The sequence below is a fragment of the Gopherus evgoodei genome, chromosome 23 (genome assembly GCF_007399415.2).
Source record: "Gopherus evgoodei ecotype Sinaloan lineage chromosome 23, rGopEvg1_v1.p, whole genome shotgun sequence".
In the NCBI taxonomy this organism is placed as follows: domain Eukaryota; kingdom Metazoa; phylum Chordata; order Testudines; family Testudinidae; genus Gopherus; species Gopherus evgoodei.
Genome location: NC_044344.1, coordinates 12,965,778 through 12,989,324, shown reverse-complemented (window position 1 = coordinate 12,989,324; position 23,547 = coordinate 12,965,778). Strand labels below are relative to the sequence as shown.

General features: G+C 46.6%; 2 protein-coding genes across 4 annotated transcripts in view; one reads left to right on the top strand and one right to left on the bottom strand.

Annotated features, from left to right (window-relative positions):
* Positions 1-1,469: 1,469 nt before the first annotated feature.
* Positions 1,470-14,229, bottom strand: CCDC103 (coiled-coil domain containing 103). 3 transcript variants are annotated; one of them, XM_030541650.1, is made up of 4 exons: positions 14,213-14,229; positions 11,651-11,802; positions 3,813-3,945; positions 1,470-2,536 (listed from the first exon to the last, which is right to left on the bottom strand). In XM_030541650.1, the coding sequence occupies exons 2-4, from the start codon at positions 11,791-11,793 to the stop codon at positions 2,036-2,038; spliced, it is 777 nt and encodes a 258-aa protein (XP_030397510.1). In that variant the 5' UTR covers positions 11,794-11,802; positions 14,213-14,229; the 3' UTR covers positions 1,470-2,035. The 3 variants fall into 3 exon arrangements, with proteins under 3 accessions (XP_030397510.1, XP_030397508.1, XP_030397509.1); XM_030541648.1 differs by lacking the exon at positions 14,213-14,229 and adding an exon at positions 13,903-14,013; XM_030541649.1 differs by lacking the exon at positions 14,213-14,229 and adding an exon at positions 13,920-13,998.
* Positions 14,230-14,411: 182 nt separating this feature from the next.
* Positions 14,412-23,547, top strand: part of EFTUD2 (elongation factor Tu GTP binding domain containing 2) — a 42,207-nt gene continuing 33,071 nt past the window's right edge. Inside the window, 5 exon segments of the mRNA XM_030541719.1 lie at positions 14,412-14,507; positions 15,869-15,977; positions 17,453-17,618; positions 18,035-18,113; positions 23,232-23,307. Coding sequence (XP_030397579.1) covers positions 15,873-15,977; positions 17,453-17,618; positions 18,035-18,113; positions 23,232-23,307 — 426 coding nt within the window. The 5' untranslated portion in view covers positions 14,412-14,507; positions 15,869-15,872.

The window sequence follows — 23,547 nt, the reverse complement described above, 5'->3', positions numbered from 1 at the left end:
CCAATATGGTGTTAGCATATAGAGTGTGAGACTCGGAAAGACCCGGTGGTGGCTCCAATCCTACACAGGGCTCAGCTCCTAGCTCCCGCTGGTCTGGTTAGAACGGGATTTCCTCTTTCCCTGCACAGCATCCAGGGCCAGGTCAGACCCACCCCTAGATGTCTACCCCAGCTTAAGGAAGTTCTGCAAACTCTCTTTCCTGCACCCATCGCTCCTCAGCTTCAGGGGGAGAGATCACTGTATGGGGAGCTGCTCCCCCATCCACCCCACCCCTGTGCATCCAGACCCCCTCATACCCAGACTCCCTCCACCCCTGTGCCGAGCCTCACACCCTGTGACGTCAGAGCTGCGCCCCTCCACTTTGCATGCCTGAGGCAAGTGCCTCAGTCGCCTCGCCCTTGTTACGGTGCTGTTTTAATTTGCTTGGTAATTTAGTTTGTTCTGTCTGTTATTACCTGGAACCACTTAAATCCTACTGTTTATATTTAATAAAATCCCTTTTTGCTTATTAATTAACCCAGAGCAAGTAATTAACAGCTGGGGGAGCAAACAGCTGTCTCTCTCCAGCAGTGTTATAGAGGGCGAACAATTGATGAGTTTACCCTGTATGAGCTTTATACAGAGTAAAATGGATTTATTTGGGGTTTGGACCCCATTGGCAACTGAGTATCTGGACGCTAGAGACAGGACCATTTCTTAAGATGTTTTCAGTGGGGGATTTGGTTCAGACGTGGGTCTATGTTTGCAGCAGGCTAGTGTGTCTGGCTTAACAAGACAGGTTATTGAAGTCCCAAGCTGCCAGGGAAAACAGTTCATAGATAGTGCCACACCATCACACACCCCCAGAACCCCACCTACTGAGCCCCACTCCCCCTGAACCTGGACCACCCCAATGAGTCACCTACACCCGATCCTCACCCCATTAAGCCCCACTCCCTCCTGCATCTGGACCTTCCCAACCAGACCCCCCTGCCAAGCTTTATTCCCCCACACCCAGACACCACCACCCCTGCTGAGTCCCAACCACTTTCACCTGGACCCCCCTGCAGAGTCCCATTACCATTGCACCCAGAACCCCCAACAAACCCCTGTGCCTCCAGATCCACCCCGCACCTAGATTCCCCACTAAGCTGCCTGCACCTATACTGCCCCATACAGAACCCTCTCAATGCACATCTGGATCCCCTCACACTGAGCCCTTCCACACTTGGATCCTGCTGGGTTGAGCCTGCTGGCCCACACTTGGTGCACCTGGCACAGAGCAGCAGGGTCCTGGGGTGTTTCTGGGGCAGGCCCAGTTCTTGCACCGTGTCAGGGTTGGGTGCAGAATCACCGCTGAGTCCATATCCCGGGGGGGGGGAGCTACAGAGTGACCTCCCACCTCTGTGCAGCCAATTGACTGTGCTCCCCAACGCTATGCTGGATTCTTCACATTTGACAAATAAAATTTGCAGAATTTTTAATTTTTGGTGCAGAATTTTTAATTTTTTGCCCCCAGCATGCCCCCAGGAGTATGACTGTGGAAATTAGCAATGTACATTCCATGTATTTATCCCAGATTCTGTTTAAGGAGGGGGTCAGATCATGGCTGTACACATGAACCCATTCCTCATTGGGCTGTTACCTGTTTCACTATTATAATACAGCTGCTTATGTTTCTAAAATCCCGGGTTGACCAAGAACAGGGAGCCAGAGAAAAGAAAAGAGGTGAATTAATCTTTTCCCACTAATACTAGAGTGATTTTTTCCCCATCCCTAAACAGTATATTCAATACTGTTCTACTGATTCACAGCAAGTGTTGCCTCCTGTGTGACGGCCCCTCCCCCAGTAAAATCCTTTTGGTGACTAATATTTATTTGTACCAGGCAGGTGAAGCAGGTACAAAGTAAAACTCAATCAACAACTTTCTGTAGAAAAGGGGCTCTCACTGTCCCTCCATCTTTGATGACAGAGCAGTACAGGAAGGGTCCCTCCTGGCCCTCAGTTCCTAGTAACCCTGGTGGAGTGTGAGCTGCAGGGAAAGCCTGTGCTCCTTCAGCTAACAAGGTAACATTTCACCAGCTCTTTAATTAGTTTGTCATCTGCCTCCTTTCGCTGGCCAGCTCCCCTCAGATGGGTTTCTCTCTCAGCCTCATTCTCCTCTTCCTGTAAAGCAGCTGTACCTGCTTCAGCTGTGCCCTCAGGAAGGCCATCAGCACCACAATTCCTGCCCATACTCTGCAGTTTCCCAAACAAGTCCCTGCAGCTATCCTTCTCCACCTGGCTCAGGAGAGCCACATTTAGTCCAAAGCGCTTGGTCCCACAAAGGCTCTGTAATATCTGAAGGACAGCTTCTCTGTCTTCCCTACAGGAATGCTCGGCCAACACCACAAGAAATTCACCCAGGAGACCAAAGCCAACATCAGCTTGAAAGATTCTGCCCAGGCCCTTGCCGCCGAGCTGAAACAGTAACTGGTATTTTTCCTGTCCACTTTTCAAGCATCTGCGCCAATATCTGTAAAAGTCTGCAGACGTTTCAGGGAGTCCATCCCATCCCTGGAGGAAAAGATATCAATAACAGTTACATAAAACAGGTGCAGAATCCCACCAGGTGGTGGGTGTTGGGAGCAGAATTCCCCTCTGGACAGGTCATTCCATAACTTGTAACTGAAAGGCTGTGCTATCGCTGAGTTTAATTCGTAAAGTCAAAATGGCTTTGCCATTCAAGTTTATGGTTTTATGGTAAATATATGAGTGAGAGTGGGTGAGGGTGTGTGTTGTGCTAGTAGATTTTTTTGATTTGTGCAGCAGGTGAATGAGAGGTATGGGCTGTGATGGGAGGCTATGTGTGTTTGGGGTTATTGTGTGTGCTGGTTGTGGTGTGTCTGGAGTAGCTGTGCTGGGAATTTGTGTTGATTTGTATTTGTGGTGCAGGGAGATTTGTGTTGAACTGTGTCTGGGGGAGTGCTGGGAGATGCTGTGTGATGATTTGTGTGGGTAGCAAATGAGGGGCTGTATGCTGTGGCCCAGCCCGCCAAGGTGCTTACCCTGGCCAGCCACGTGCCAGAGGGTGCCAACCCCTGTTCTAAACAAAAAAAAAAAACTTTCAACGATGCTTGTGGTTGTTTCTATCATTTCACACAGCCTCAGAAGACATTCTCCGTGTCAGAGTGACACCCAGAGTGAATCCTGGAATATTATTATACAGATTATTCCCTAGAGGGAGCTTTGCACTTTCCCCTGATGCAGCTGGTCCTGGCCATTGTCAGAGACAAGACGTAGGACTAGATGGTCTGATCTATTGTGGTGATTCTGGAAATTTCTTCTACTGCTTGTCTACACATTGTGCTAAAGCAAGGGTTTTCAAACTGGGTGTCTGGACCCCTCAGGGGATCGTGAGGTCAATACATGGGGGGTCGCGAGCTGTCAACCTCCACCCTAAACCGCACTTGCCTCCAGCATTTATAATGGTGTTAAATATATTAAAAAGGGTGTTTAATTTACTGGGGGGAGGGGGTCTCACTCAGAGGCTTGTTATGTGGAAGAGGTCGCCAGTAAAAAAGTTTGAGACCCACTGTGCTAAAGCTATTGTGCTTTAAAATTCACCCCCACCCTTAATCCGAATTAATTTTTAAGTGTAGACAAGCCCTCAGCTCAATCCACTTTGGAAGCAGATTAAACTGAAGTGGAACAAGGCACTATTATTCTGAAATACTTGTCCACACATGGAATTATTCTGGAATAGCTACTGCATTTTAAATTCACCCCTACATTAATTTGAATTAACTAGTGTGTGTAGACAAACCCTTACTGATGGAGTTTTCCTCCTCACCTGGGCTAGCTCCATCTCTCTGTCCTGCTTGCCGTTAGCTTGGGTAGCATAGGAATTCCACAGAAGGTTTTTCTTTTTTCCCATTTTGTCCTTTTTCTCTAGCGGTTTCAGGTGTGATGCCAGCACAATATCCCTGCAGGAAATATAAAGGGAGTGGTAAACCCTGCAAGAGCAAATGCTCGCTTGAAATTAGCACCATTTCCAGTTTGATTCCTCTCTGTGAGACTGGCACAGTCACGGAGTTTGTGGTGCAAAGTTCTATCAAGTAAAAGACCTGGGAGATCCACCACCTCCTATGTACTCCAGGCAGGCGTGCATCTGCAGCATAGTCAGCTGGGCAGTTATTAGGTGAGCTCTCCATGCTGAGCAAACAGGAAATGGAATTTCAAAAATGTGCAGGGATTTAGAGGGGAGGGGTTTATACCTGTGTACCTGGCCACCAGGCAGTGGAGTTCAAAATGGCGACCAGAGCAGTCATGGTGGGGCATTGTGGTACATCTCTTGGAGACCATTAAAGTTGACATAAGTAATGCAGTGTCTACACTGACACTGCGTCCACCTAACTATGTTGACCTAAGTGCTGGGCCTCTTGAGGAGGTGGAGTTCTTAAGTCGGTGTAGTAAGCGATCTACATCAGTGGGAGCAACATTTTCGTGTAGCTGCCTTACATCGGCCTAACTCTGTAGCGCAGACCAGGCCTGACTCTCGCATGAAAACAGGGACTTCAACAGTGGTGCTGGAAACAGAGTACAGGGCAACAGCTGACTGCTAGAGGAAGCTTTGGACAGTAGCAAAGCAGAGACTGAGAACTGGATGTGATGTGAACTTGTGGAAGAGATTAAAAAGAGAAAAACTACAATGTAGCTGGATACAGATGGACGAATAAATGGAAAGGAAGGAGGACGTACAAATGCTTCTGGGGTCTAACATGGCATATATTTAACAGCATGGGAATTGTGGGATAGCATTGGCAGGTTATCTGATCATGAGCACAGCAACATGTACTCTAGCTACATCCTCACTCTAAAGTGGGTGGGCAGAGACATGCACTACAGTGGGCCCCAAGCTTGTACCTACGCCCCCAGACAAGCTAGCGCACCCATGTTCTGAGGGCATGCAGGCACGTCTGGGGGTTTATATATGGATGACTGGGGAGAAGGGGGTTGGGCATCAACATGCGTCAGGCCTGCTGGGAAGCAAAGGCTAGGAAGCAAAGACCTATCTTATTCAACTGAAGCTTCAGGAACAATTTAGAGAGATTGAATGTAATTATCCAAAGCATCATTTGATCAAGGCATGAGTTAGCATGTTACTGTGAAAGTGTCACAGGATCTTTAATCATCCTAGGTGGTGAGGATCTCAGTTTTATGTCTTCTGCAAAAGTTAGCACTTCTAACAGCACAGTGACCTCTGACGCCATGCCTGAGGAGTAGTCTCACAGTACCAACCAGAGTGCCATCTCTATCTCCTTCTGCACCCAAAGAATCCCCTTGAGGTCTCTCATATAAGTACTGACCCACCAAACCTCTATTTCATTTTCCAAAACCGACAGGATGCCAGTGGAAGATGCAACCATGCCACTGCAGAACATTCATTTGATCACCCTTCCTCTGTGTGTTAACAAGGGGCACAGCTGACCTAGTAAAGAAGGGCTTAAAAGTCAGATACGAAGTGACCGAAGGGAGCTAGCAAACAGGGGAGTTTGTAGGAGGAAGACAGAATAAATTCAGCATGGTTTGGAAAGGCCACATCGCCAATGCCGACATTGCTCCTGGCTCCTTCACCGGCTCCTGCATCCAGACAAGACAACCCAGCCATGGATGTCTCTACCCAAGTTGTCAGCGTTCCCTCCCCACTTTGAACTTCAGGGTACAGACATGAGGACCTGCATGAAGACGCCCTAAGCTTATTTCTACCAGCTTAGGTTAAAAACTCCCCTATTCCTTGGATTGAGTAACGCTGCCACCACCAAGTAATTTAAACAAACATTTAGGGAGGGCCATTTGGAGCCCTACATTCCCCAAATATCCCCCCAAGCCCCTACACCTCTTTTCCTGGGCAGGCTTGAGAATAATCCTCCAAGCCCCAACACCCCCTTTCCTGGGGAGGCTTGAGAATAATATTCTCACAAATTGGTACAGATGAACACAGACCCAAACCCTTGGATCTTAAAACGATGAAAAATCAATCAGGTTCTTAAAAGAAGACTCTTAATTAAAGAAAAGGTAAAAAATTACCTCTGTAAAATCGGGATGGTAAGTACTTTACAGAATAACAAAAGTCTCAAGAACATAGAGGATCTCCCCTCTATGCAAAACCTTAAAGTTACAAATCCAGGGATAAACCTCCCTCAAGACAAAACCTCCCTCTAGACAAGGAAAATCACAAGCCAAAATCAAAGTAAGCTAACGCATTCCCTTATTATTACTTACTAATTCTAACTGAGTTGGATTGCTTGCCTCCTTGATCGGTCGCCGGCAAGCACACAGAACAGACAGATCAAGAACAGACAAAACAAAGCCTTTTCCCCCTTCCCAGATTTGAAAATATCTTGTCCCTTTATTGGTCCTTTTGGTCAGGTGCCAGCAAGGTTACCTGAGCTTCTTAACCCTTTACAGGTAAAATAATTTTATGTCTCTGGCCAAGAGGGATTTTATAGTACTGTATACAGAAAGGTGGTTACTCTTCCCTTTATATTTATGACACAGGTCCTGCAGAGAATGTGGCCTGCATTTCCTCGTCACAGAAAGCCAGAATGGGAGGGACCATCCAGTGTGAGAGGGGCCTACTGGTACAATCTCTCAGGAAGCAAGCAGCAATCCAGCTGGTCAGGACTGCACGAGGGCCACCAGGAGAGGAAGAAAAGGCTCTTTCACAGGGTGGAAGCTTGCTGCCGGTTACTTCTGGCAGCAAGCAGTGGTCCCCGCCCCCTGCCCACTATCTAGAGATAAAAAACTGGTATGCCACCTTGGCAACAAGTGATGAGGAATTTCCCCTAAAGGTGGAGGAGGAAAAGACATGTATCCCTAAATCCGGGAGAACTGCGGCCACCACTCCGAGGAAGAAACTAAGGGTGGTGGTAGTCAGTAATTCCCTTCTAAGGATGGTGGAGGCATCCGTTGGTCTGACATGGCATCCTGGGAGGTGTGCTGCCTGCCGGGGGCCCATATCCGAGACATTATGGAAGGACTGCCAAGGATCATCAGTCCTCTGACTACAACCCTATGCTGGTCATCCATGAAAGCACTAATGATAATGCAAGGTCTCACTCTGAGCAGATCAGAAGTGACTACAGGGTTCTGGAAGTGAGGGTGAAGAAGCTGGGGGCGCATGTGGTGTTCTCATCTTTCCTTCTGGTCAAGGGTAGGGGCCCAGGCAGAGATAGACATCCTGGAAGTGAATCATGGCTGCATGGATGGTGTCGCCAGGAGGGCTTCGGTTTCCTAGACCATGGGATGCTGCTCTGAGAAGGACTGCTGAGCAGAGATCAGGTCCATCTATCAAGGGGAAGTATATCTTTGGATACAGACTAGCTAACCTAGTGAGATGGGCTTTAAATTAGGTTTGATGGGGGCAGAAGACAAAAGCCCACATGTAAATGCAAAACAGAGGTCTGGGTGAAGGGTTGGAATCTTAGGTGAACATAGTAGAAATCAGAGAAATCTAGATGTCTGTATACTAATGTAAGATGTATGGGGAATAAACAGGAAGAACTAAAAATACTAGTGACTGATCACATTTACGATATAACTGGCATCACAGAGATTTGGTGGGATAATTCACATGACTGCAGTACTGGCACAGAAGGGAAAGAAAGGAAGGGAACAAAGGAGAAGCTGTTGCCTTGCATGTCAAAGATGTAGACACTTGCATTGAGGTTGAGATAGAAGTGGGAGGCAGACCTATTGACAGTCTCTGGATAATGCCTAAAGGGGTGAAAGAAAAAAGAAAAAAAAGGTGATCACATGGTAGGGTCTACTACAGACCACCTAGCCAAAAAGAAAAGGTAGATGAGGATTTTTTTTAAACTACAAATAAAATAATCCAAAACACAGGACTTGGTGGGGATGGGACACTTCAGCTTCCCATACATCTGTTTGGAAAACAGCACAGCAGGGCAAAGATTATCCAACAAGTTTTTATTGCAGAAGGTGGAGAAAGCAACTAGGGGAGAGGGTGTTCTAGATTTGATTCTGACAAATAGGGAGAAACTGGGTGAGAATTTGAAGATGGAAGGCAGTTTGGATGAAAGTGATCCTGAAATGATAGGAGTTCATGATTCTAATGAATAGTAGGAGGGAAACATCCCAAATATCCTGTTGGAAACAAGTTTAAAAGAATTCAGGAGAGCTGGCAGCTTTTAAGAGGCATTATTAAAGACAAAAGAGCAAACTATCCCAATGCATAGGAAAGATAGGATGTATGGCAAGAGATCACCCTGGCTTAACCTGGAGATCTCCGTCCTGAAAGTCAAAAAAGAATCACACAAAAACTGGAAACTATATCAAATTACGAAGGAGCATGTAGGGACAAACATGTCGGGACAAAATTAGAAAGGCCAAGGCACAAAACAAGATTAAACTGGCTAGGGACATAGAGGGTATTAAGAAAACATTTTACAAATACATTAGAAACAAGAGGAATACCAATGACTGGGTAGGCCCATTACTCAATGACGAGGGACAGACAATAACAGAAAAGGCAGCAACAGCCGAAGTTTTAAACGCCTTTTTTGCTTCAGTTTTTGCCAGAAAGGTTAGCAGTGACTGTGCAACTAACATAGTGAACATCAGCGTAAGTGAAGTAGGATCTGAGGCTAAAATAGAAAAAGAACAAGTTAAGAATGACTTAGGCTATGTCTACCCTACGCAGCTTTTAGCAACACAGCTGTGCCGCGACAGCCATGGTGCTAAACGCCGCGCAGTGTAGCCACTGTTTGTCAGCAGGAGAGAGCTCTCCTACTGACAAAAAACTTCCACCCCCAAGTAGCGACATTAGCGTTGTCGGCAGAAGAGCGCTCCTGCCAACAAAGTGCTGTTCACACTGGCGCTTGTCATTGGCAAAACTTTTGTCTTTTGGGGGGTGTTTTTTTAATACCTCTGAACAACAAAAGTTTTGTCTTTCATTTGCCAGGGTAGACAAAGTCTTAGATAAGCCAGATGTCTTTACGTCAGCAGGGCCTGACAAAATGAATATTCAAGGAGCTAACTGAGGAGATATCTGGGCCATTAGTGATTATCTTTGAAAACTCATGGAAGACAGGAGAGATTCCCAAGGACTGGAAAAAGGCAAATACAGTATCTAGCTATAAAAAGGAGAATAAGGATAATCCAGGGAATTATACACAAGACTTTACTCCTGGGAGAATTCCACACCACTGTGCATGCGCAGAATTCATGTCCCTCACAGAAAAATGATTTTCTGACAGGGAAGCAAAGGGAGGCTGCAAGAGCAGTCACACACCACTCCCTAGCTACACAGGTACATCGTTTCAGGCAGCCGGCAGAGAGGTAAATCACTGCAGGGCTGGGGACACTCCAGCCAGTGGCTTCTACCCTGAGCCAGGATCAGCTGCTAGACCCAGCCGGGCTGGAGGAAGAAGAGGATGGGACTTTCTCTTCCCCTGCAAGTAGTGGCTGGGGATGTGTCAGACTCACCCCTCAGAAACCTTCCCCAGCTGCAGGGAGCTCAACATCCTCCCCTGCTTCCTCCCCCAATAGTTCCTCAGCTGTGGGGGGAGCTGCTCCCCATCCACCCAGCCCCTGTGCATCACTGAGCTGCCTGCACCCAGATTGTCCCACACAGAATCCTCTCACCCCACACCTGGATCCCTCCACACTTGAATCCTGCCCGATTGAGTCTGCCTTCCCCACACCTGGTGCAGTGGGGCAGGATCCCAGGGTGTTTCTGGGGCAGGCCCAGACCTTGTGCTGTGTCAGGGTCAGATGCAGCCTCACCGCTGAGTCAGTGTCCTAGGAGTGGGGGGTGGGGAAGCTGCTGGGTGATATCCCACTTTCATGCAGCCAGCGGCCTGTGCTCCCCACTGCCATGCTGGAGCCTCTGCATTTTTTTTATTGACAAATGTAACTTGCAGAATTTGCAGGATTTAAAAATATTTTGCATAGAATTTTTAACTTTTTGGCACACAATGTCCTCAGGAATTATAAATCTTAACTTCATTATCCAGAAAGCTAATGGAGCAAAAATAATCAAACCATCCTAATATCCTTCTTTGACAGAGTAACAAGCCTTGTGGATGGGCGTAAGCAGTAGATGTGATATATCTCAACTTTAGTGAGACTTTTGATATACTGTCTCACATGACCTTCTCATAAATAAAGTATGGAAATATAGCCTTGACAAACCTATATAAGATGGATGCATAACTGGTTGGAAAAATATACTTGGAGAGTACTCACAGTCAAGCTGGAAGGACATACCGAATGGGGCCTCACAGGGATCTGTCCTGGGTCCGGTTCTGTTCAATATCTTCACAAATTATTTGGATAATGTGTTTGCATATGATAGCAAGCTGGGAGGGGTTTCAAGTGCTTTGGAGGACAGGTTTAGAATTTAAAATGATTTTGACAAACTGAAGAAATGGTCTGAAATATACAGGATGAAATTCAATAAAGACAACTGCAAAGTACTACACTTAGGAAGGACTAATCAGTTGTACAACTACAAAATGGGAAATGACTGCCTTGGAAAGAGCACTGCAGAAAAGAATCTGGGGATTATAGTGGATTGCAAACTAAATATTAGTCAATAATGTAATAGTGTTGCAAAAAAAAAGTGAACATCATTCTGGGATATATTAGCAGGAACATTGCAACAAGACACAAAAAGTAATTTTTCCATTCTAGTCAGCACTGATAAGGCCTCAGCTGGGGTACTGTGTCCAGTTCTGGGCACCGCACTTTAGGAAAGATGTTGAGAAATTGGAGAAAGTCCAGAGGAAAGGAACAAAACCGGTTAAAAGTCTAGAAAACATGGCTTACACGGAAAAATAGAAAAAATTGGGTGTATTTAGTCTGGAGAAGAGAAGACTGCTGGGGGACATGATTACAGTCTTCAAATATGTAAAAGTGTGTTTTAAAGAGGAGGGTTTAAAGAGGAGATTGGTTTAAAGAGGATAAATTGTTCTCAAGCACTGTGGACAGGACAAAAAGTAATGGTCTTAAATTGCAGGAAGGGAGAAGAGTAGATATTAGGAAAAACTGCCTGTGTGTGTACGGGCAGTTAGGCACTGGAACAAATTCCGCAGGGAGGTTATGGAATCTCTGTCATTGGAGGTTTTTAAGAACAGGTTAGACCAGGGGTAGGCAACCTATGGCACAGGTGCCAAAGGCGGCACGCAAGCTGATTTTCAGTGGCAGTCACACTGCCCAGGTCCTGGCCACCGCTCTGGGGGGCTCTGCATTTTAATTTAATTTTAAATGAAGCTTCTTAAACATTTAAAAAAACTTTATTTACTTTACATACGACAGTAGTTTAGTTATAGATTACAGATTTATAGAAAGAGACCTTTTAAAAACGTTAAAATGTGTTACCGGCACGTGAAACCTTAAATTAGAGTGAATAAATGAAGACTTGGCAAAGCACTTCTGAAAGGTTGCCAACCCCTGGGTTAGACAAACACCTGTCAGAGATCATCTAGATAATATTAACTCCTGCCTCAGCACAGAGGACTACTGTACTAGATGACCTATCAAGGTACCGTCCAGTCCTACGTTTCTCTGAATCACTAATATGAAACTTTCATCCTGATGAAAGAAACATTCGATTGTTATATTCCCAATTCTGTGACTCGCCACAGAAAACAAAATCCTGCAAACCTGAATTCTTCATAGGATGCCACCTTCTGATGAACGGCTCGGAACTTGGCATCATTTTCTCTTTGATACTTTTCATCAGCAGCAACTGCAGCCTGCAGTTCTCTCTCTAAAGCACAAAAATCTATTGCTCCAGTTTCCTCCATTTCAAAAACCTAAGAGCAACACATATAACCATGAGAGTGACTTTAGGTGCATGAGCATCATACAAGAAAATACTCCTCACTCTCCCACCCATCCATTTCATCACTAGAGTTCTTGCTAGACTCACTATAAGTAACTAATACAGGGTGTCATGAGTTAATGATCCCACCTTAGCCAGGCAAACTCCTGTCTTAAATAATCACTTCAAACTATGCCATACGTGCTGGAACTAAGTGTGTGTGTGGGAGGTGCTGCAGCACCCCCTGACTTGAAGTGGTTTCCATTATATACAGGACTTACAGTTTGGATCAATGGGTCTCAGCACCCTCACTATACAAATTGTTCCAGCACCCCTGAAGTATGCCCACATTTTCCAGTTCAATTTCATTACACAAATGTTTTTATTCTGGACCCCCAGTTAGTCACTGAAAACAGGTGTCACTGTATATCATTTTATCATCAGACCGCCTAAACATTAACTTAAGGCTGCCAAGATATAAACTTTGCTAAAATTACAGACTATGTTACAGTTAATGAATCCTAAGGGTCAAAAAAAAAAGTCAAGTGTCATGTTGCCAGAGAGTACAAACAATTTACAGTTCACACATACTCCTAACAATATTCAGGGTCAGATACAGACACTGAAAATAAAAACACTATGTGCCAGTCAGGCATGCTTCCTCGTGCTGAGTAGCATGTTACCCTGCAAATCATCCCATTTATTTCAATGGCAAAACTCATGGAGTAAGGTACTTTTCAAAGTGCATAAGGATGTGGCAAAGGATGTGGCACCCTGTGTTTTATTTTTAAAGTGCTGAAGAAAAGCTCGGGGTAGCTCAAAAGCTTGTATCTTTCACCAACAGAAGCTAGAGGGACACAGAGCTCTTCCTCAGGGGGCCGGTGGGGGGAGGTACTCAGTGTCACAGCTCACAGATCAAACAGATTACTTAAACTAAACAGTTAGCACATATTCTAAAGGGCATGTTAACAGCCCAGTGCCTTAGGACACCACCTTTGTGTAGGCTTCCCACACAATAACTATAGCTGGGGTAGTCCCAGCAGGGGGTGGGGGCTCTAGACCAGGGGTGGGCAAACTACAGCCCGTAGGTTGGATCCAGCCCACCAGCCCTTTTAAGCTGGCCCTCGAGCTCCTGCTGGGGAACAGGATCTGGGGCTTTCCCCACTCCGGTGTTCCAGCCAGGGAGCAGGGTCGGGGGCCACTCCATGCAGCTCCTGGAAGCCACAGCATGACCCCCTCTAGCTCCTATACGCACCAATGGCCCCCTCCGGCGCTCCAATGGGAGCCGCAGGGGCAGTGCCTGTGGACAAGGCAGCGCACAGAGCCACCTGGCTGTGCTGCCACTTAGGAGTCCAAGAAGGGACATGGCGCTGCTTCCGGGAGCCACCTGAGGTAAGCGCCGGCCAGGGCCTGCACCCCATGAGCCTCTCCCCATGCCCCAACCCCAGCTCTGATCCCTCTCCTGCTCTCTGAACCTCAGTCCCACCCCAGAGCCCCCTCCTTCACCCCAAACTCCTCATCTTCAGCCCCACCCCAGAGCCCCCACCCCGCGCCTCAGCCCAGAGCTCCCTATTTCTGGCCGCACCCCCCGCCTCAGCCCAGAGCCCTCTTCTGCACCCCAAACTCCTCAGCCCCACCCAAGCCCCCACCCTCTGCCTCAGCCCAGAGCCCCCTCCTGCACCCCAAACTCCTCATCCCCAGCCCCCCCGCCTCAGCCCAGAGCTCCCTCCTGCACCCCAAACTCCTCATCCCCAGCCCCCCCGCCTCAGCCCAGAGCCCCCTCCTGCACCCCAAACTCCTCATCCCCAGCCCCCCCGCCTCAGCCCAGAGCCCCCTCCTGCACCCCAAACTCCTCATCCTCAGCCCCCCCCCCGCCTCAGCCCAGAGCTCCCTCCTGCACCCCAAACTCCTCATCCCCAGCCCCCCCGCCTCAGCCCAGAGCCCCCTCCTGCACCCCAAACTCCTCAGCCCCCGCCCCAGAGACCCCACCCCCAGCCGGAGCCCGCACCCCTCCCCAATTCCCCGGGCATTCAGGGCCCGCCAGACAGTTTCTATTTCCAGGTGTGGCCCCGGGGCCGAAGCGTTCGCCCACCTGCGCTAGCCACTGACCCCGGCACTGCGATCCCCACGGTGCCGCCAGCCACGGGATTTCCCGAGCGCCCCGTGGGCGGCTGCGATGGGACCACGGCGGCGGCTGCTCCGCTAGCGGGCACGCGGCCCGGCGGACGGAGCAGGGGCTCGGCCCGGCTTCGCCACGGGCCTGCGGGTGCCCCGGGCTAGTCCTGCACTGGGGGCGCCGAGCCAGGCGGGGGCGGGAGGAGTCAGCGCCCGGGCCGGGCCGCCACGGAGCTGAGCCCAGCGAGCCCCCGGGCCCCAACCGCCAGCCACGCGCCCGGCCTCACCTGCGGTCTCCATAACAACGGCCGCGCCGCGGAGCCGAGGCCCCCGGCTGCGGCTGCCTGTGCCAAACGCCTGATCAGAACCGGCTACACAGCCGAGACGGCCCGGCCCCAGGGGCCGCGGACGCAGCCGGGCTCACATCGCCGAACTCCCCGCCCCGGCCGCGGCGCTGGCCGCAATGGGGTTTGAAGCGGCCCATTAGGCAGTCGAACCGCCACCCCCGGGTCCTTCCGCGCTGCTGTCGCACTGTCGCAGGTAGCGGCTGTCGGGAGGGAAGGCGCGGAGCGCGAGCGTTGGGTGAGGCGCGCGGGCCTGGCCTGAGCTGGGGCCACGGGGCGTCTTGGGCGGGGGGCTGCGTGCCGCTGATGGGACGTTGGTGTGGGGGGGACGCTGGGGGCTCTGGACGAGGTGATGTGAAGGGGGGGTGCGGGGCACTGGCTGGGGGGGCACTCGGGACTGGGGGGTGCGGGGCACTCGGGGATGGGGGGCACTCGGGACTGGGGGGTGCAGGGCACTGGCTGGGGGGATGGGGGGCACTCGGGACTGGGGGGTGCGGGGCACTCGGGGCTGGGGGGATGGGGGGCACTCGGGACTGGGGGGTGCAGCGCACTGGCTGGGGGGATGTGGGGGACACTCGGGACTGGGGGGTGCAGGGCACTGACTGGAGGGATGTGGGGGACACTCGGGACTGGGGGGTCCCGGGCACTGGCTGGGGGGATGTGGGGGACACTCGGGACTGGGGGATGCAGCGCACTGGCTGGGGGGATGTGGGGGACACTCGGGACTGGGGGGTCCCGGGCACTGGCTGGTGGATGTGGGGGACACTCGGGACTGGGGGATGCAGCGCACTGGCTGGGGGGATGTGGGGGACACTCGGGACTGGGGGGTACAGGACACTGACTGGAGGGATGTGGGGGACACTCGGGACTGGGGGTCCCGGGCACTGACTGGAGGGATGTGGGGGACACTCGGGACTAGGGGGTGCAGGGCACTGGCTGGAGGGATGTGGGGGACTCCCGGGACTGGGGAGTGCAGGGCACTGGCTAGGGGGATGTGGGGGATACTTTGGACTGGGGGGATGTGGGAGGATGCAGGGGCCTCTGGGCGAGGTGATGTGGGGGACTGGCAGAAGGGGCTCTACCAGCCCCCAGCACATCCCCCTTCTAATGTGGGTGGCTCTGTTGACTGGAGCTCAGAAGGATTTTGGGGCGCTGGGGTCTGATGGAAGGGATAATGTGGGGGACTTGGCAGAGAGGGGTTATCTGGGGGCACACTAGGTGCTGTGTTGGGGGCTTTGGGGAGGATGATGTGTGCCAGTGATGCTAAGTGCTGGCAGAGGGGACTCTAGGGAGGATGATGTGGAGAGTGTGTGTGCTGGGATTGGCAGGGGTGCAGTGTAGGATGGGCTCTGGTTGCTGGTTAACCAGGGGCTCTGGAGGGGGTGATGTGGGATGGGTGCTGGTGAAGGGGGGCCTGGAAAGGGCCGTGGGGGGAGCACTGGGTGCTGGCAGAGGGAGTCAGTTATCAAATGTGTTCAATGAATAAACTTAAATGACAGGGTGGAGGGATGGGGGTGAGATGCAGCTTCATCCATGGTGCAGGAAAACAATTTCCCGATTATTCTAGTTACACATGGCTTTGTCTCTCTTGGTACTTAGCATCATGGACACAGACCTGTATGATGAGTTTGGGAATTACATCGGGCCAGAGCTGGACTCTGATGATGATGATGATGAACTGGGCAGAGAGGCCAAGGATCTTGATGAGGTGCAGTGAGACTTGCGCAAAAAAATCTTAATTTGTATTTTCACCAAAATAACGTAATACTGAAATAAAGGTTATTCATGTCTTAAGCTTTCCTCCTCCTACTCTATCCTGTTTCTCCTGAATTTTAATCCTGACTATAGTTATCAACAGACCTCTGGTGCAATCTGAAGAGTAACTATTCCTTCTGTGTCAGTGTCTCCTGTCCCCAGAAAATGATTTTCTCTCTCTCTCTCTCTCTCTCTCTCTCTCTCTCTCTCTCTCTCTCAAAAAAAAAAAACAGAACAAAAACACCCCATACCACAGCACACTTACTTAATGTTTTCAAGGAAAACTTTGATACTATTAAGTATTTTGATTTAGTAGATTTCTAAAAACGTAATAAAAATTAAAAATCTAATAAGAAGCTTCCCTCTTGATAGCCAGAAAAAGACAAGGAAATTCAGCTTTCACTTGAATGTGTGAAAAAAATAAGAAACTTTATCTGTTTTAAGTGAGTTTCCCAGCTGTTGTACGCTCTGAGATAGGAGCTCCATATCCTGTGTTTTAAGCAAGACCCTTACACTGAGTCCCTCATTATTTTATTCATACTTTCTGGTGTCTCCCATTAAGAGATGTTAACACCAACATATGACACATGTTAATTGTGTTTAATACGTGACTGGAAGATGTTCAGAGATTATGATGGTGATCTTAGTGTAAGAACATTTTTGGAATAGAGGAATATGAGTAGTATTTATATTTATGAAAACAGAAATAGCCACTGATATGTTTAGGAATGGTGTTGAAAATTGCTCTTTCACTTACTTTCTTTGGCAGATCTTTAGTGATCTAAGAAATTGGAACTAATCACTGGGTTGTTCCTTTAAATTAGTAGAACTCCTAATAGTGCAAGTATATGTATGTATATGCAAAATAATCATTACTGTACTAGTGAAATCATAACTCTCACACACATGGGGTTTTTAGAGTTAATGCACAGGGTTTGGTAGCCACACTTTGATGCAGAAGGAAGTCTAGTGTGTCTCACTACTTGTGCTGCCAGCCTTGGGTATGTTGTGCACATTGATAAAGGGTATTGGTATCGATTGCTTGCTGTGCAAGCATCACCTGTGTGTGGCATTGGTATCTGTTTTAAAGATGACCTATTGTTCATTGTGGCTATCTGGAATGGATTCAAGGTGGAAAAATGGCCTCCAAACTGAAAAGTAGGGGAGTCCCTCAGAACCTTTTTCTGGGTCTGACTTTGATTGGTGCCTGATACAGCAAGACTGGGACCTGCACTGCATTTGCGTATGATCTAAATTCTAGTGATGGCTGGATTCTTTTCCAGCTGTGTCAGAAGTGTGATCATCAGCAAATCACCTACCTGCTCACTGCCTCCAGTTTCCTAACTATAAAATAGGGATGATAATACAACGAAGTTTAATGTTTGTATAGTGCTCTAAAGAATAGCAAAGTATTGTTCTTGGTTTCAGCTTGATGATGATGATGAAGACGATGATATAGGAGATCATGATGAAGATCATCCTGGAATGGAGGTGGTACTGCATGAGGATAAGAAATACTATCCAACTGCTGAAGAGGTTTACGGACCTGAAGTAGAGACCATAGTGCAGGAGGAAGATACCCAGCCTCTCACTGGTGAGTAATGATAGATTAGCAAATTGTGGGAGTGATCAGGGAGGGTTTCTTAAAACAAACTTGTAAGGGAGAAGGAAAATAAAGTCTTGCTGCTGGCAGTATCATTAGTTTCGTCTCTTCAGAATTCATTCTGGTTAACGTTTTGTTTCTGTCATTTTAACAGAAGTTCTATTGAGATCATTAAGAGAGAATAATTTTGTTCGTGAGTTACTTTAAAGAAGGCAAATTAAAGCTTATTTCAATTTAATTTCTGAGCCTCTGCATGTACAAAAGTCAAAGGGATGCCATTAGTTGAAAATCGTATTGGCAGCTGAAAGTTTTGTCTACTCTTTATTACAGTGAACCTCTAAAATTAGAGAGAATGTTGGGGCTGAGGGGTACTAAGGAATACCGTTTCATTTTTTTTTTGTTTTCAGAGCCTATTATTAAACCTGTGAAAACTAAGAAATTCTCCCTAATGGAGCAGACATTGCCTGTCACTGTGTATGAGATGGAGTGAGTACTGTGTTGCTTTTTCTTTCAAAAGTTCGTATTTGGTTCAAATAATTCGTACTGTGTATCCTTCGCTTTTCCATGTTCACAGCCTGAGGGGAGATAAGAGGGATGGGTATGTACTACTGGGAGGAAAAAGTTGCTCTAGAGTGGAGGTGAAAACGTCTTGTCTTCCAGCTTTCCAAAACTGCAGCAGTTTGGCCTTTCATTGACATAGGGACACCATCATCAGTACTGCAAAAGCACTTGGTTCTGCTTTTTCTAGCTAGAGGGGAGAAGGACAAAGGTACAAAAGGAACTGAAGCTTAAAAATGCATTTCACTCACTGCACTGCACAGCATGTGTAGTGTCCTTACTTCACTAACTTCAGAACCCTAGTTTTCATCATTCCCCCCCCGGGTAATGTGGAGTTTGTCAGTCAGAAACCCACACCCTGAATTCACTTAAAACGTACCTATTTTCTTGAGTCACTCAGAAAAAATATAGAGAGAGTCTGGAATCCTGGGTGCTAGTTACAGCTGTCCTACTGACTGTATAAGGCACTTTGTAGATTGTAAGGCCAGAAAGGACCATTGTGGTCTTTGACATCCTATATAATGCAGTGTGAGGCATTAAGCAGATCTTGTAGAAAAACATCCAGTCTCAATTTAAAAATTTCCAGTGATGGAGAATCCATCAAAGCCCCTGATAAATAACTGAAGAGAAACAGTCAAAGGAAAGAGTCCCATTCAGTTACATCACATAAGGGCAGACGACTAAATACTGACAAATTTTATAAGAGCTTGTCTACAAATGCAAGAAGATGAGGGAACTTGAGTGCCTGGTATTAAATGAAGATATTGTTTTAGCAGGCATCACAGAAGCTTGGGACATGGTAATGCCAAGGTACAAAATATACTGGAATAACAAAATAAGTCACACTGGTTGGGGACTGGCACTATATGTGAAAGAAAGCATATAGTCAAACATAGTAAAAATCTTCAATGGATCAAACTGTATCATAGAATCTCAATGGATAGAAATTCTGTACCTGAATAATAAGAATATAGCTGTAGGAATATACTACTGACCACATGACCAGGATGATCATGGTAACAGTGAAATGCTCAGGCAGATTAGAGAGACTACAAAAACAGAAAATGCAGTACAGTGGAGTCGCATCATAGGCGCATTTAACTTACGTGATTTTAACTGTACGCGCTCGGCAAAACAAAAAAAATAACAATTTAAATACTGTACCTGTAGTGTGGGCCATTCCACCCGCCATTCAGCATATTGAGCGTTTGACTATACGTGATTTTCGCCTTACGCGCTGACTTCAGAACCTAACTCCCACGTAAGATGCGACTCCTGTGTACTTTCAGCTATCCCCATATTGACTGAGTATACGTCATCTCAGAACGGGATGCAGAGATAAAATTTCTAGACCCCATTAATGACTGCTGCTTGGAGGAGTTAGTCCCAGAGCCTTCAAGGGAAGAGGCAATTTTGATTTAGTCCTAAGTGCAGCACAGGATCTGGTCCAAAAGGTGAATATAGCTGAACCACTCAGTAATAGTGACCATAAAGTAATGAAATTTAACATCCTTTTAAGGGGAAAATACCAAAGAAACCCTCCACAGTCGTGTTTAACTTCAAAAAAGGGAACTCCACAAACACGAGGAGGCTAGTTAAACAGAAATTAAAAGGAATGGGCACAAGAGTGAAATGCCTGCACATTACTTGGAAACTTTTTAAAAACTCCATAATAGAAGCTGCAACTATATCTATGCCCCAAATAAAAAAGAGGGGAAAAAACAGTAAGAAGATCAAAAAAAGCCACCATGGCTAAACAACAGAATAAAAAAGGCAGAGACAAAAGACATCTTTTTAAAAATTGGAAGTCAAATCCTGGTGAGGAAAATGCAAAGGAACGTAAACTCTGGCAAGCCAAGTGCAAAAGTATAATTAGGCAGGCCAAATGAAGAGTTTGAAGAGTTTACGTCTTTTGCTAGTTAAACTTAACAATCTGAAGCAGGAAGCTTACCAAACAATCAGTGGAGCCACTGGACGGTTGAGGAGCACTCAAGGAAGACATAGCAGTTGCAGAAGCTAAATGAATTCTTTGCGTCCATCTTCACTGCAAAGGATCTGAGGGGAGATTCAAACTCCTGAGTTGTTCTTTTTAGGTGATAGATCTGAGGAACTTGAAGCAGTTTGAGGTGCCAATAGAGGAGGTGAATAGGAAGGTTCCCCAAGGATCTGTACTGTTCAACATACTCATAAATAAGGCTAAGATTTAGTCATGGGTATTTTTAGTAAAAGTCGGGGCCAGGTCACTAAACAAAAATTCACTGCCTCTGACCGGTCCATAACTTTTTTACAATAAGTGCCGCTGACTAAATCTTAGCTGCTCCTGGACATCGCTGCTCTGGAAAAATGGGTAAACAGTGAGGTGGCAAAGCGTGCAGATGATACTAAGCTACGTCAGAGAGTTAAGTCGAAAGCAGATTGCAAAGAGTTATAAAGGGATCTCACAAAACTGTGAGATGAATGACAGGTGAAATTCAGTGTTGATAAATGCAAAGTAATGCCCATTTGAAAACAATCCAAACTATACATACAAAATGATGAAGTCTAAATTAGCTGTTACTACTCAAGAAAGAGATCTTGGAGTCATTGTGGATAGTTCTCTGAAAACATCTGCTCAGTGTGTGGCAGTACTCAGACAAGCTTGCAGAATGTTACGAACCATTAAGAAGACAGAAATATCATCATGCCACTATATAAATGCATGGCACCCCAGACCTTGAATACTGCGTGCAGTTCTGGTCCTTCCATCTAAAAAAAAAAAAGAGAGAGAGTTGAAAAAGTACAGAGAGAGGCAACAAAAATGACTAGGGGTGGGAACAGCTTCCATATGAGGAGAGATTAAAAGGCTGAGACTGTTGAGCTTGGAAAGAGACGACTGGGGGAATATGACAGAGGTCTATAAAATCATAACTGGTGTGGAGAAAGTAAATAGGAAAGTATATTTATCTCTTCACATAACACTCAAACCAGGGATTGCCCTATGAATTAGTATGCAGCAGGTTTAAAACAAACATAGGAAGTACTTCTTCACACAACACATAGTCAACCCGGGGAACTTGTTGCCAGGGGATTTTGTGAGGCCGAAAGTATAACTGGGTACAAAAAGATTAGGTAAGTTCCTGGAGGATAGGTTCATCAGTGGCTATTAGCCAAATGAGCAGGAGCACAACCTCTTGCTCTGGGTGTCCCTAAGCCTCTGATTATTAGAATCTGGGAATGGATGACAAGGAATGGATCACTCAATAAATTGCCCTGTTCTGTCATTCCCTGTGAAGCATCTAGTACTGGCCACTGTCAGAAGACCAGCATATTGGGCTAGAAGGGTCATTGTCCATTTTTATGTTCTTATGTTAAAGTTCTTACAGTAGTTAATTACCCTCGCTGTTAAAAAATTGTGCCTTATTTCTGGTCTGAATTTGTTTAGCTTCAACTTCCAACCATTGGATCTTGTTATATCTGTCTGCTCGATAGAAGAGTCCATCATTACTTTTCTGTTCCCCCCATAGGTCCTTATAAACTATGATCAAATTATCCCTTAACCTTCTGTTGGCTAAACTAAATCGCGTTAGCTCCTCAAGTCTATCACTGTACAGTATTTTGTCCGGTCCTTTAATCATTGTCATGGTTCCTCTCTGAACCCTCTCCAGTTTATCAACATCCTTTTTGAATTGTCCAGAACTGGACACAGTATTCCAGCAGTATTTGCACCAGTGCCAGATACAAAGGTAATATAATCTCTCTGCTCCTTCTCAAGATTCCCCCAGTTTATACATCCCAGGATCACATTAGCTTTTTTGGCCGCAGTGTCACATTAGGAGCTCATGTTCCATAGATTATCCCCCACTGACCCTCATGTTCTTTCCAGAATCATTACTTCCCATAATAGAGTCCCCCATCCTAAAAATACAGCGATCATTCTGTGCTCCTAGATGTATAACTTTACATTTAGCCATATAAAAATGCATATTTTTTGCTTGTCTCCAGCTTATCAAGTGATCCACATCACTTTGTATCAATGACCTAGTCTCTTCATTTACCACTTCTCCAGTCTTGGTGTCACCTGCAAATTTTGTTAGTGCTTATTTTGTTTTCATACAGGTCATTAAATAGCATCGGGCAAAGAACTGCGGAATGCCTTTAGAAGAACACATGCTCAGTCATGATTCCCCACTTAGTTATATTTGGAGACCGACTCTTAGGCAGTTTTTAATCCATGTAATAATTGCCATGTTGATCTCGTATCAATCTAGTTACTTAAACAAAACATCATGCAGTACCAAGTCAGATGCGTTACCGAAAGGAACAACATTTGTTACCTTTTATGCTGAACTTGATAGTGGTTTGAAGGGACTATAAATTAATTTGACAATATTTATTTTCCATATATCCATGTTACTTGGCATTAATTATATTAATCTCCTTTAATTCTTCTTGAGCCCTATATCAGCCATTCCATATCTTGTCAAGGCGACGGGTCTCTATAATTAACTGGGTCAGCTCCTTTTTAAATGTTGGCACAACATTAGCTTTCTTTCAGTCTTTTAGAACTTCCCTAGCATTCCAAGAGTTACAGAAAATTAACATTAACGGTCCAGCAAGCTTCTTGGCCAGCTCTTTTAAAACTCTGGATCCAAGTTCTCTGGACCTCTTGATTTAAAAATTTCTAGCTTTTAGTAGCTGTTGTTTAGCATCCTGTTGGAATGGAAAGTGTATTATCATCATCATATGATATAAATAATCATCTTGTTGTACCCAAAGTACAGATCAAAATAGTTATTGAACACACTTCCACCTTTCAGCACTGTTTTTGACAGTTCTATCATTTCATCTAGCACTGGATCAATACCGTGGTCCAGTACTTAATCTCTGTGGGTCTTTTCCCGGTCCGTGAATTTACCTACCTGGCAGGGAGCTAGGAGAATGAATGTTCTAAAGCACTTCAAGACTCGGGGATGAAAGGTGCAACTGAAGTGCCAGGTCTTACTGGGGGATCGTACTGTGGGCAGAATAGAAGCAGCTAACTGTCACTTGTTTCTTCTCTTCCTCTAGTTTCCTGGCAGATCTGATGGACAACTCTGAACTGATTCGGAATGTGACCCTGTGTGGGCATCTCCACCATGGCAAGGTACAGCGAATACAGGGCTGTGCCTAACTGAGGACAGAGGGTGTCTTCTGTGTTAATTAATCAGCTGGTGCTGTTGAAGGATAACAGCGCACTTGTGCAGGGACATGCCTTGCTAATAGTGCATATGTGAGAGCTCACTGGCTCACAGGAGTGACTGTTTTTGATTAGGAGGCCAAGCTGATTGTTGATAGTCTCTTAGTGGATAAGTAGGAAGCCAGAAGCCAGTTTATGTATTCAGTT

Excerpts from the sequence above, each read along its gene's own strand:
- CCDC103 (XM_030541650.1), bottom strand. The coding sequence starts at position 11,793 with ATGGAGGAAACTGGAGCAATAGATTTTTGTGCTTTAGAGAGAGAACTG. Across the intron at positions 3,946-11,650 it reads GCATCCTATGAAGAATTCAG|GGATATTGTGCTGGCATCAC; the intron begins GTTTGCAGGATT and ends TATTTCCTGCAG. Across the intron at positions 2,537-3,812 it reads GAGAGATGGAGCTAGCCCAG|GGATGGGATGGACTCCCTGA; the intron begins GTGAGGAGGAAA and ends CTTTTCCTCCAG.